The sequence below is a fragment of the Falco rusticolus genome, chromosome 1, assembly GCF_015220075.1.
Source record: "Falco rusticolus isolate bFalRus1 chromosome 1, bFalRus1.pri, whole genome shotgun sequence".
In the NCBI taxonomy this organism is placed as follows: Eukaryota; Metazoa; Chordata; class Aves; order Falconiformes; family Falconidae; genus Falco; species Falco rusticolus.
This window is the reverse complement of record NC_051187.1, coordinates 119,307,482-119,321,941: the sequence shown is the minus strand read 5'-3', so window position 1 is coordinate 119,321,941 and position 14,460 is coordinate 119,307,482. Positions and strand designations below refer to the sequence as shown.

The window sequence follows — 14,460 nt, the reverse complement described above, 5'->3', positions numbered from 1 at the left end:
ATGTTTGTCATAAAACACACAAAGACAGACAACCACTCTATTTTTGTAGAGCCAAAAGCCTATAGAAATTTTCATATAGAAAATAATGAAACCAGCTGATTTCTAAGACATTCTAAAATACACTTAAGCCCCTCCACAACGCTTAGGGCAGTGAAAATAATGAAGTAGAGCTAGCCACACAAGTCTGTGCAACTCCTCGAGGCAGTACTTGACCACATAGTCACAAGGTTAGGTTGCTAGTAATTACTTGGTTTCTAGAGTTATTGAGGAGTCTGCTAATCACGCTCACAAGGCTGTGACCAAGAGTGGAAGGTGAACACTCACACAACTAAGAAATTTACGAATTCTTCTTAGCTATCAGGTGGTCTGACTAACGTTAATAATTTAAGTGTTTGTGACACTTGAATCAAAATCACTGTGCTCAGCTAGGTGTCGTACCCTTGGGAAGTGAAGGGGGGAAAAAAATCCAGACAAAAGAACCCGATCAAGTCTTACATCTTCCAGTAGATAGCCCTGGAGTTAAAGTTCCACTCCTTGGCAGGTATTCAAACTTTTGTAACTAGCATTTGTTTAAGAAATGTGCTTTAACAGGTTTATTAAATAACCTTTTTGTATTAAGATGGTGGAACTAAGACCTGAATCCAAATCTTATTTAACATGGAAAGATAAAAACAGTATTCACCTCAAAAACAGCTAGCTTACATAAACATTTTCACATTCCCATGTGAATGTTTTTCTTCAGAACTCCACCTACAGCTAACAAGAGTTGAGTTACTAGAATTTATGCACTAGAACGAAAAAATATGCCTCATTTTTTCTCCATTACAGTCAATAAAATCAGGTGGACTGTTTTAGCATTTTAAAGACACTGAGATCAGAAGCTGTTCTGAAAGGCTGCAGAATAGAATAAAGAACATAGAAAGCAGCCAAGCATATCTGACAAAACAGAACCGCTCAGGAACACAAAACCCAGAGGCTGAAAAGAATGTAGTATTCTATCTCACTTGCATGTAACCTGCTATTAACACCAAATGAGCTAGTTTTACCTTGTTTCTAATTGTTTTATACTAGACTGCATTTGCTGCAAGCGTTTGTCAGACGCTGTTTCTCTTTGCTGGGCAGATATCACATCTTCTTCCTAGAAAGAATATATATATTACCAAGACGTAATCTGAGCTTCCCTCAACAAAATAAAGATATACTAACAGAAAACAAGTTAGAGAACAACTTGTGATTAATTTAACATCAGCATTCAGTTAACTGACTAGCCATTCAATTGCAACAGAAAATGATTCCTTTCTCGAAAATACCTTTCTTTCCAATTGGCTTTGAAGCTTCTCTGTCAATCTGGTCATTTCATCAACTTTAGCATTTGCTGTCTGTGCATCTATTTTGGCTTGCCTGTATAAAGAAAACAGTCTATGAATTAGACTTCAATTATTAAAGGGGGGAAAACCAGCTCTGTTACAACTTTGTTGAAATAGCTGTAAAGGGCAGTCAGATTTCATAATAGTGTTACTATAGGGCAGAAAACATTTCCCTCTTCTTCTCCTTACTATGTGGCAGAGCGAGAGAACAATACCAAATTCATTAAACTGTCCTGTGGAAATGACTTTTTAAAGATAGCTTAACAGGAAGGTGTATGTGTTGATTAAATACTTGGGAAGACTAGGCAACCAAAAAAATTTAAGTGATTCAGTAACTTAAATATAATTGGCCACAAATACTTACTAGAGAAATCTTTTTCAGAATTAGATTTCACTTTTTAAAGCAATTTGACTAGGAATTAAAAAAAAAACTATCATTAACCACTTCTGAAGAATTTAACTGATGTGCTTTGTAATCTGAACAAGTTTTATAAGCTGAAACAGAAAAAGGAAAACAAACAAACAAAAAAGGACTAGTTAATGAATCAGAGTTCCTCTTCAGTAGAAAAGCTTATTAAAATGAGCAACCATCCTACTCCTCTGACTTGGGAACAGAAAGACATAGAGTGTCCTTCACCTGGGGTGTAACCCAATTATTCAGGCTGCATATTAGGCTAAATTTAAAGACTAATGACTGAATATATCAGGAAGTTAAAAAAGAGCAAACATAAGCTAATGAAAACTGGAGCACTAATAGTCATGAAAGAAGCTAGGAAATATTTAATACTTTTAAGAATCAACTTCAAGGAAAAACTCCTTATAGAAATAATAATTTTGATTTAATGGCCATAAAAGACAAAAGCATAATATACCTGTGTGAAAATCTTAAGCAAAATACACATAATGCTAGCAACTCTACAGCAAATACTTAATTAATCAGAACAGCTAATTTCGTTATGATTTCCTTAAAAAGCAAAAACAAAGATAAAAACATTATTCCCAGATGCATAGGCCTCATTGCAAGTCCAAAACTTTGATCTTGCTCCATTTGAATCACACAACTTTCCCCTACAAAGAAAAACCGTCAAATTTATGAAGACATTCAGTTGCTTCCCCAAAAATATTTAAAACGTGCTGTAACCCAAAACCAAACCAAACCTTAAAATCCATCATAAGCAGCGAAAAATAAAATAAATCTGAAGTGGTCATAAAACTCAGCACAGCTTAAGTCATAAAAGTAAATTTTAATGACCAAATTCAGATAAAATTCAAAAGTGTGTGTTTAACAGGGAACACATTGATTCTAAAGACGCAGCTTTTATTCTCACTGTGCAATAGATCCTTAACATAATCCCGGCACGTTATCTGTTTAAAAGCCTTAAGATTCTGAAATGCTCTAGCAATACCAAGTTTCTTAGTTTCTATGTTTTATCTACAGATCTTTAAAAATATTTCATTAGCATATAGATTAAGACATTTTTAATACTCGCAGCTGAACTCAACAGTTCATGTCACTGGTGAAGACCATTCAGTCACCGACCGTTAAGCGTACCCTCTCCAGAGGCAGCCGCTAGTAGTTAATTCAAGAGAGCAGTAATACAGTGGACTACACGATTAACTGTATACAACAGAGCTTTGAAACACCAAAGCACTATTAATTAGTAAAAATTCTAGCATATAAATGAAATCTGTTTAAACCTAAATTCTGTATAGAAATACATCAAATACTACATTGCCTTTATGCATGACAGACTATGACTCTTTAATAGCTAGTGTAATAGTATATAAATAGTACAGCATATGTACTGCCATCATTAGCTTTTTAAGTTTAATATAGTAATGCTTTTAGGGTTGCAAGGACTTTTAGCTAATCTAAAAGAGAAGTGAGCATAATCAGTGCTCATAATCAGAAATGCGAAATTCCTCCAAGAGCCTCTTTGCCCAAAACTGAGATGCTACGTGGAGAGCAACAATGACAAAGGTTGCTCATGATCAACACCAGTCAGATGAAGCAACTACAGAGACTTCTGAAAAGCAACAACTTGAAAGGAAACACGAAAACTTGCAATTGTGGGTGACGGACCTTAGAGTGAAAGCCCAGCAGCAAAGCTGCAACATGCCAGGAGACACCCCACTGGCATTACCACCTTTTCCCAAGCCCGAGAGCTGCTGCCCCAGCAGACCCCAGGAACAGCCTACACCCAGGTGGCACCACAGGTGAGACACACGGGGACCAACACACCAGGTGGGCACGTGGGAACTCAAGGGCTGCCTTCTCAGCAGGGCACCAGTAGCAGCCTTCAGGGAGTGGCACAAGAACGCATAAAGCTGGAAGACCCACACCTCCAGCATGAAAGGTGTGTAGATGAGGGAACATGTATTTCCCAAAAAGGGAGTATCCGTGCGTTGTGCACGTACCCTAAACCCACGCCTCCTGTGAGAGAGGGGGTGTGTACCTCTGTAAGAGCAAGCAAGTGCGCAAGAGTGGTACTTCACGGCATCAACTACAAAAGGCTATTTAGAGATTTATGTTTCTTCAGTGATATATTGCAAATGCCTAGTGTCATGATTTACCTGTTATATTATTACTATTGATCATTAATGTATAGGCCACTGATTGTCCATTTATTAATTAATGGCATGCAGTTCTGCTTTGATTGACTTAAACCACGTGTTGAGCAGTCTTGCCCCAAATAGAACATATTAAAATCAGAAATCTAGTGTTCTGAACCAAGCAGAAGAGGATTACTCCAGCCCTGTGGATACTTAGATGGAAGTCTAAATTCACTCACACTTTCACTGTTTATAAAACAGCACCTAATCAAAAACATGCAGAGATATTTGAGTGTGTGTGAATAAAAGTTCAGAGCAAGATGATCCACTAGCTTTCAGTCAGTCCCAGGGATTTCAGCCTCTTAATATACCTTCTTCATGAAGCAGCAGTTTAAGCAGAAAACATGCACTTCCTTTCTACTATCCACACCCAGTGCCATACAGAGTTACAGAGATCCTTCAGCGTGGGCACGGCTCTGAATCAAAGAGTCTGACCCTTTTGGTTGTCATGCCACATTCCAAATTATTTGATCAAATTAGTATCACTGAAGAACTGCATTTAACTCCAAGGATCAAGCCTAAAAAGGAGCTTCCTTGTAAAAAAGGAAATAAAGATGAGACAAAAGGAAATAATGACATCTGCAATTTTGACAGAAGAAAAAAAAAAAAACGAAACCATGACACCTGCAATTTTGACAAAAGCACTTAACTGGCTGCTCAACCAGAACCTGTAAGATTTTAAGGGGTTTTTTGTTTGTTTGCTTAGGGGATTTTTTTGTGGGCGTTTTTTGTTTGGTTGGGTTTTTTAAAGTCAAATCCACTGAGTGTTACAAATACAGTAATAAACTGAATGTTGATGGCATTTATTGAATATCTAACACAGGTTCAGTTAATGCTAATTGCCTTCATACATACTTATTACATGAATCAATGTAAGCATGTCAATTCAAGACGAAAGATTTATAGATGAATGAGGTAACAATAACTCAATACTAATACCTTCTGGAAGGAAAGAAATTCCAGAGAAGCAGGAATATGAAAATGTTGTTCTTTCTTTTTAAAGAATAGTAGCATGCACAACCAAATTCCAAGTGATGTCTGAGTTTGGAATTACTTTATTTTAGCAAATAACTTGAATATCAGCTTAGCCCTTTGATTGCTTGCCATAGTATTTTCCTCTTCCAAAACACACTATTTTGAAAAAAATAGTTTTTCCATGGAAAAATTCTTGCTAATAAAAATGCGAGGTGCTAAGAAGTCTGCCTCAAAACCACATCTTCGGTGATTGAGGTAACTTGGCATTTGTAAGCAGGTTCTTTTCCTAAATTTATTGTACAAAGGAAACATAAAAATAAACATTGTTTAAAACAAAATTCTTCTAGTAAGTAAACCATGACGTACCAAGCAGGGGGTGAAAGCTTAATACTAGAAGCAGCTGATTTTTATTGCTCTAACAGCAAGAAAGTTTAATGTAAAAATTTAAAATTAAAAAATTTAAAATTGGTTGTATCCAAACATTCAACAACGACCAATACTTAACGCTAATTAATCTGTTCATTCATTCTAAACCTGTATATTTTTACTACGGGTATTGCGACACAGTAACTTTAAGATCTACAATTAGTACTCTAGTCACTGCACAGATGCTGAAATCTGAAACACCAGGTCTTTACAGTGACAAACTTTGCATTAAAACAGTTACCAATGGCTCTTCATGTAATATTTTGTATGGGTCTGTGACAGAGGAGAGGGAACGTCTGATGCAGCCATTCTTTCTTGGAGGGATAAAAATCAGCATCAGTACGCACTCAGCCCACCTAGGTTTCTACATACCAGCGTTACCTGCAAAAGCTGCATATGAAACTGAGTGCACGAACACATGTGCATGCAAACACACAGAGCCAGGGCCATCTTAAACTGTTTACATAAAAATGGAAATGGTTTTACCACTGTTGGGGTGATGTTCTTGAAAATCAAAAGGTAATAACTAAAACATCATAGCAGTTCATATTAAATATTTTGATCACGGTATCAAAGGAAATTACAGTAACTAAAAATCAAAGGAAAATTTAATAATGAAACCACAATTTAGAGTACATCACAAATTTTAAGCTTATTAAACTTGAAAGTTTATTTTAAAAAGTTTATTTAAAGCTCCAGGTAATGTTATACAAAGAAAAAGTCACTGATTGATAATCATTTCCTTTTTATTGTCACTTCACAAATTCACCGTTTACTGAAATGAAATTTATTTTGACCTCAGCCATCACTAATTAAAAGAGTTAACAGATCAGTAAACTGGCATTGAACAGACTTTGGCTGTAAATACAAATAATCTGAAGTTGTGTTGCAGGTATTTTTCTCATTTTCCTTGATATACCTCAGGAATATAATTAACACTTCCCTGACCTCTAACTTTCAAAAAGCCTATGGTTTAGAGCTTTTTATTGAGAAACAGTGAATGGAAGTTTTCTAATGAGTTATTATGTAACTGGATTTTGAGCAAACTGTATTCTAATGGAAATCTATCTTCAGAGTCAATCTTGCTGTGATACCAACACTTTGTTTCTTTTAAATTAAAGGGCAAATGTTCACTATTTCAGGAAACAGCTGAACCAAATAAAACTAAATGGAAATATGCCACCCTAGCACTTATGATGCACACACTTCTAACAAACTGAATTTACTGAAACCATCATAACTACCACTATCAAGTCAGTTTCCCGTACAAGCAAGGCCCATGATACAGCAGCAGGTTCAAAACAGCTATAGAAAAGATATTTAATAATTTTTTTAAATTGCCTGGTTTATACCTCAGTTGTTTTCGTAGCTGTTCTAGTTCCACGTTCTGTTCTGTTACAGTTTTCAGAAACTGTTGATTGCTCTGCAAAATAAGGAGATATTTAGGAACATGTTCTTTATTGTATTGAAAATGTTACAGATTCAGAATTTTTATTGGGCATTTCTACAGAATATAATATCATACATTAGCTAATAAGGTCTATTTAACACTGTGCCTGGTCTCCCAAGTGCCAAGGTTTATGTAGAGAATTTTACAAAGGCAAGTGCATAGTGATGTTACCTAATTATCCCCCTCTTTCCCCATATTTTGGTAGTATAAGAACTTCCTGAGATGAGAACTGTAATAACTCAGATCTACCATCTGCATTTCCATGTAGTTTAGGTATCTAGAATACCTTGTGACAGTGAATACCACAGTAGACCACATACTGCTGGAAAGAATTAGTTTGTTTAAATCTATGAAAAAGATGGAGCGATTGCTCCTCCTTCGTTTTTACTATGACTGACACCTCCAGCACTATGGCTTTCTCCTTCAACTGTCTTCTCCTTTCAGAATCATTTTATATTTTCGTCACCCTACTAGTCTTTTCTAGATCTTACATATACCTTACATTGAAATAGTAGAGATGACCACAACTGCAAGCAGCATTCAAGATGCTACTGTACTATGGATTTATGCACAATATATTCCTTACCCACCTCTACCCCCAGTAATTGCCAACATTCTTCTTGCTTTTTTGATTGCTGCTAAAGGATTGTTTTAGACACTTCCTACTTCTAAAATACTTATTCTGAGTGGCAAGTTAATTTCAAGACCATCACAGAGTACCCAAAGCAAAAGCTCCCTCTTGCCCACGTGCACGATTTTGCTTTTATTAATACCAATGAAATGTTAAGTAAAATTCACCCAGATACTCAACATAATCAGATCTTTCTACAAATTTCTGCCATTTACTTATGTTAAACTATTTAAGGTAGTGAAAACTGAAGTAGTTAACACTGTTGCCTCAGTACTGAATCTCATTTCCAGAACATTTATAAATATGCTGAACAACTCTAACCTGAGCACACCTAGGAAGCACAGCTGTTTTGCCACAATTAAAAATCTTGACTAATTATTCTGCCTCTTTACTTCCTATTTTTCAGTTTGTTAGTTCAAGAAAAGGCAATGCTTTTTTAGCCCATAACTTTATGCCATTGTTAACAGACCTTGCCAAACGTTTTTTGGATAATGCAAACAAACAATGATCTCTCTCTATCTTAACATCATCCAATTCATCTCTTTCAAAGAGTTCACACACTTGACTGTCTCCTCTTCACACCATTTCTTTCCACTTTTATGCTTTTAGACATTCAGTGATTCTGTTTGTTTTAAGGTACCTACTACTGATTTGCTTGTAATGGCAGATCAAACAGAGCCAAATCCTCAGCAAAACTGCTTTAAAAGCTCATCATTGTATGTGCTCAAGACTTTTCAGACAGAAACCCTCCACTAACTCTAAAGTATCTGTCCTTAGAGAACAGTTAATCTTGAGACCATCACCGACTACCTGTACTCAGTGCATTATTTTGCTTTTATTAATATTAACTAAATAGCTTGCAAACAGGACAACTGCTTGCAAGACACAATTCTGTAGTATTATGCAATATACTACTACTCAGCACTGGTAAGGGCTCAATTGGAGTATTATGCTGTTACCAGCACCACAGTTCAAGAATGATAGCACAATTGAAAAGAATTTGAAGGTGAGCAAGAAGAATGATTACACATCTTAAAAACATTGTCAAAGAACACGTGAAGACTTAACTTGCTTTGAGCAGAACAGAAAGAGCAGGAAAAGGGAAAAGATAGCAATATAAAAGTTTCCAGTAACAGAGGCACTGTGACAGAATGTAGGAATATTTCCTTCATATCTACATTTCACACAAAATAAACAGGCTTATATTTTAACAGGAGGTCAGATGTGAGGAAAAAAGTTCCAGTGATGAGGACAGAAAAAAATGGACTGTCTAGAGTAGGTTAGGAGTCTTTCTGCACTGCTAGCATCCAACAAACAAATTAAAAAAAATTTAAAAGATCACACAGGAATCATGTCTTTCAGAGAAGCAGCTGCTCAGCCAGAAACTTCACCTTGACTTTTGTATGATATTAAAATTGTTTGTCAATCCTGGATGTCCTAGGTTAAAGCTTAAAGACTAATAAGTCTTATAACCTATGGATATGGATGAAGCACTAGCAGATGATTAGAGCTCAGAAAAAATCTTGAAAAATTCAATGACAAAGAAGCCAGCAGTGCCAAACTACGAATTGATAAATGCGTGGCAGAGCTAGCCTACATAAGAGGTCATCATTTAAGTAAGTTTTTCTTTTGTGAAGATGGTTTTAAGTGTGTGACTCAAGTACACTCACCACATACTAAAATTCTGAGTAAGTAAGCTTACCACTGACTTCTAGAAGAAAGAGCTCACACAATATGAACTCCAAACCACCCTGACCTGGTGTTTGCAGTTCAGGAAAAAAAAGCTATTAGTACTTTTTTCTTCACTGGTCCCTAGAGAAGTTTGCAAATCTGAGTGGCACAATTTTTTTCAAGAATGTATAAAGGTATGTATAAAGGACTTTTTGCTTTTCTTTCATACTTTGAGACTCTAGCAGAGGAAAAAAAAAGTTTACTAGGTCACTGTTCAGAAAGTTTTACTTACCAACTCTATTTTCTCATTGGCTATATGAAGTTGCCGAGTCAACTGTTGAAAGCCAGTCAGTTGATCCTAAAAAAGAGAATTCAGAGCTTCTTATAATCATTGTAATCATAAAGAGCATATAATTAGAGAGTTTCATAGTCAACGAAACATTTTTTTAAAAAATTATACACATTGCAGGAAATTCAGCATGCTTTTGTAGATTTTGATTAGATTGCTATTAGCTGTTGACCTAGCAATCTGGAAGATTAGATTTACTACTGAAATATGTATCTGAATTGCACTTTACAAATTGCCTCCTTCCAAAACTCATACACACTTACTATCAAAGTATGAACGCATACATAAGTATTGCCTTTAAAGAGTGACACAGACTATGATGCTACTATTAAGCACAGCAGCAGATGCATACCCCTCAAGAAAATGCCTGTATGGACACATTTAATTTGCTCTTTGCCACACAGGATGTCTTGTGCCCATACAAGTAATTGTTTGATTAAACTCTTGAGTCCCTGAACATGAACTTTGTCACCCTAGGAAAACTAGCATAACACAGAGAAATCATCTGCAGCATGCCAAGTGTCTTTAGAGCACAGAGAAGACTCAAGTCCCTAGGCTGGAATATCTACTAATTGCACTGTGTTTATCCGACAGTCTCAAGGCCAAGCATATGCCAGAAACCTACTCTAACAACTCCCTTATTTACTATCTTCAACCCTTACAAGGATATCCTCTCTCATCTTTGCATCCTGTCAATTCTAATTCTAGGTGACCTTACCTAGCTCTATTTACCTCCTATAGCTATTTTCTGCTCCTCCATTAAAAGCAAAACCTAAAATACAAGAGTTTAACTGAGAAGCCATTTTCTGTGGGAGACCAGTAGCATTTAAGCTCAAAAGGCAGCTCAACCTCATTCTTGTTACAGTGGCATTAAAAACCACCAAGAATTTAGGTAACAATGACAAGTGGAATCTGACAGCACTATGTGGCAGTGCATCTCACCTGCTTCCCTGGGCTACTTTACAGTCTCAGGAATCCCTGTTAGGCCCTAGCCTCAGTGTAATGAGTTGGGTGGTTAAGCCTCCCTTGACTGTACTAGCAACTCTTGCACAGCTGAGGTGGGAAACTGCACTGGCTGTACCAGAAACAACCCTTACTTGAGCAACACCACCACCTGCTAGCCTTGGAGCATTCCTTATCTAGACCACAACACCCCTAAAAAGCCTAGGAACACTCTTTATTATGACTCCCAAGTGGTACGGTACCACTGTCAATGGAATTTTGGAAAAGTTCTATTTGTTACTGACTCTGATCACAGCCAGGACAAAAAAATTACCAATGACTAAAGCCAACCATCTCAGAACCTATGATCAGTGGTTCTAAGTGAGGCCCTCCTGGACTGAAATGGGCTGTGAAATCGCCTCCCCTCTGAGCAGGACACCTCTCGGAGGTCACAAACTCCAAGTCTGTGGTACTAGGGGGACCACCGCCAAAAGCTGATGACACTGCCTGGGCTGATTTTCCTGCATTGAGGCTCAACCCTCTGCCCACTGAGAAATGCAAAGGCATTTGATTTGAGTATTTCACTGAGCTTGAGGGGAACTACTTCTATTCCTGGATGTGTGAATTGATTTAGTAACTTCATAATAAGTATTACCCTTTTGAATCTATAGTTGAGCCACTTTTATAAGTAAATCCTATTTGATTCACCTTGTAAATGATAAATTAGTCTGCGATTATGTGCCACCAAAATCCTATGATCAGCCTTAAACTGTGAATATTCCTTACATCCTTTAGACCTAAACTGCTGACCAAGTCCCACACTAAGGTTGGATCTAGCCATGCCCCAACTCTATAAACTATTTTAATAAAGCAAGGGGGTCCACTCTCAACCTTATGACTCAATGGGAAGGTCTCCCTTACCCTTTTATGTCTTTAATCTCTGTGTAAATCATTCCAGCTTAATTTTAATTTGATGCTTCTTTGTGTAACTTACCCATATAGTAAGTAATAGTGAACCTTGCCATTGAACTTTGGAAACTGCACTCCAACAAATTCCTATTAAAACTGTTTTGTTTATATATTTGATGGTGATTCTTTAAGTGACTTAACTGAAACCACCCTTTCATGACACCCTAAACCCTCCAACAGATACCAATGATTCTGTATGTTCTACTACGTGTATATCACCAGTAACAATTATTTCTTGTGTTACGTTGTCAAACAGAAGGAACACGAGTAAAAAGCTGGAATTACACATATATAAGAGCCTTCATAACTATAACTTGAAATAGTTATGAAATTTGACGGAGCAAAAGAGCTATACAGATATTTTTGTTTCTTGGAAGAGAGCATACTGCTGAGGTGGACTTCATACCACAAAAGAGCAAAAATCAGTAAATAAAATTCTGTTCCATGAGACCTGTAACTGTGCCCACAGGTCTAGCGTACTTGAAAATGGAAATGTTAAATAATTCATCACATCTCTTTACAGACTTAGAAGTATCTGTAGTGAGGTACACACAGTCATGAAGTTTCTATTAGTTCTTCACACACTGAGCATTGTTATATAGCTCAACAGAGCCAAGAGCTTTTCTGAACTAGGACCTCCTGAAGGACCTTCCCCAGAAACAGCAGAAGAGAAACAGGCAAACTAGCATTAGAAGAACACTGGTGAACTTTTCATCTGTTTATACATGCCTCTATACTAAATTAAAACAGGAAATGGAGAGTACTTTTCCCACTATCCCACTGTAATCTTACACACAAAATTCAGGATTCAAAACATAGGACAAAACAAGAAAGACTTCCACTGTATAATTCAGAAATTTCTAGCAACTTTTCCAGACTTAAATCTACTTAAGATTTCCAACCATGCAATTCAAACGCATTTGTTTATATACGTGTGTTGTACACACATACATATATATCGCACTAAGATGACTCAAATTCAGTGCATTCCTCAGGTTCCTGTCCATATATTTTAAACTTTTCCAATTATAACAGTGCATTTATCTGATGAATCAGTGACCACACCTGACTACTCAACCTTAGATAACTACTATGGAAAATAATTAACAGCACTGGTAGAACCCCCCCCAAGTTCAGTTTCACTACACACAGACTCAGAATCTCATCTCTATAATATAGAAAGACATTCCAAAATTAACAAAAACAAACAAAAATTACTTTCTGTTTTTGCCTTTCTGCCACATGAATCTGCGTTTCAGTCATGCGTTCCTGGTACTGCTGCTGGAGTCGATCATGCTCTTGTAATACAGTCTGCCAGAGCTCTATTGCTTGTTCTTTTTCCTAAGAAACAGCATAAAAGCTTGTGTAAAACAGTTTAACATAGCACATTTACCTTCACCTCTCGTTCTCTAAAAAGAGAGGTTTTAACTTTTATTTTGAAGAAACACCATTTTCTGTACCTTTCTCTGCACACATTACAACCACGCAGACAAAACTACAAATTCAGATGCAGAAAAAGAGATGCTTAAAAGTTCAAATTCCACCTACAAGTGAACTTGAAGTTTTCCAGATTTTTTTTTTTTTTTTTTACAGCTCAAACTTTTACAGTTATTTACTGTGGGCCTACAGTATATGTAATATTCAAACACAGAAATTCAGCTGTCATTAACATCAGCTTAATCATATACAATAGGATTGATACATCATTGTAATATGCTCAACCAAATCTGCTTATCTTTTCAGATTTAAATATTATTTTCTATACCACACATATACTTGCTTCCTCATATCATATTACAACGTTTTTGATTAATTGAACAAAGTTTCTGTAGTAGCTTGTTTTATTAAAGTATTGCATTGATTTCCTGGTCAGGAATTCAACATAAATATCAAGTCAACTAGGAAAAATTACAGGCACAAAATAATATTAAAACCTTCTTACATGAACCTAGGAAAGAAGTACCTTCAGGTCTTTAAGTTGAAAGTACGTGTTTCTTTAGCTACAGAAAGTCAAGAGGGACTCAAAATAGTCTCGAGGAACTCTGAACAAATGCATTCTGAATGAAGAAGTAAAACAGCTTCCCTTAATCTAACAAGGCACAGCAACAGAAATAAAACAGTACAAATGTTACATCTCACATACTTGATTCGTAACTTGTAGTTGCTCTTGAAGGTTTCTCACTATGCGTTCATCTGCAGGAATATCAGTTCCCAGAGGCATGAAAGGAAGAGCCTCCAGTTGCTTCTCAAAAGCGTCTTTCAACTCTGCATGCAGCCTGATATTCAAAGGATTAAGTTGAGCAAAGTATTAAACAGGGATATTTTTAAAAAACTGAAGTATACCATACCTTCAATCTGTACATACTATTTACTTTGAATTCGTATTTAAATCTATTAAGTTATATTGTATAAGTGCAAGAGTTTGAAATAGTTTAATATCTAGGTCCTTTAGAGATATGGTTAAATCTAAAGCTGGTACTGTAATCTATACTAAGCACTTAAAGACTAACATTAAGCTCGTGACTATGAAATCTTCAACTATTAAGTAGATACAAAAGATTTCAAGGGCCCAGAAAAAAAGCTTTTCAAGGTTTAGAAATAAAGAAAAACAGCAGTGACAGGGCAGTGTAATTATTTACCTTTCATTTTCCTTGGTGACTTGTTCAAATTTTAGCCTCATATCACTCATTTGTACCTAACACAAAAACATGCAAGAGTAAGCACTCATTGAAGCGACACAAGCTTTGGTAATTCTTTCATCTTTTAATTCTGACTGATACTGTAAAATATGGACAATTTAACGCAGCATAATACACTAAATGAAAGTCCTGTTATACCTCAGCATTCAGAGGTTATTATGAGCATTAAACTTTTCAGAATTCATATTGCTCTTACAGGTTGATTCTTAATTAAGTTATTATAGGGATACAGTGTTAACTCATCTTTTATGCAGTAAGCATTTGAGAAAATAGTTTAGGAATTAGTCGAGGAGAAGCTTCAGTTACATGAGTCAGACAGACCGGTTCGTTAACTAACCAGTGCAACAAAACCATAGTGCTTCTATTGC

The 14,460-nt window shown here is 36.2% G+C and overlaps 1 protein-coding gene across 5 annotated transcripts in view; it reads right to left on the bottom strand.

Moving 5' to 3' along the window:
• The window catches only part of SCLT1 (sodium channel and clathrin linker 1), a 43,486-nt gene that overhangs the window by 23,083 nt on the left and 5,943 nt on the right, over positions 1–14,460 (bottom strand). For all 5 annotated transcript variants that reach the window (XM_037397892.1, XM_037397883.1, XM_037397917.1 and 2 more), the window contains 7 exons: positions 14,033–14,088; positions 13,537–13,669; positions 12,612–12,734; positions 9,426–9,491; positions 6,734–6,804; positions 1,311–1,401; positions 1,047–1,138 (listed from right to left, as the gene is read on the bottom strand). In XM_037397892.1, coding sequence (XP_037253789.1) covers positions 1,047–1,138; positions 1,311–1,401; positions 6,734–6,804; positions 9,426–9,491; positions 12,612–12,734; positions 13,537–13,669; positions 14,033–14,088 — 632 coding nt within the window. The remainder of the gene's footprint in view (positions 1–1,046; positions 1,139–1,310; positions 1,402–6,733; positions 6,805–9,425; positions 9,492–12,611; positions 12,735–13,536; positions 13,670–14,032; positions 14,089–14,460) is intronic.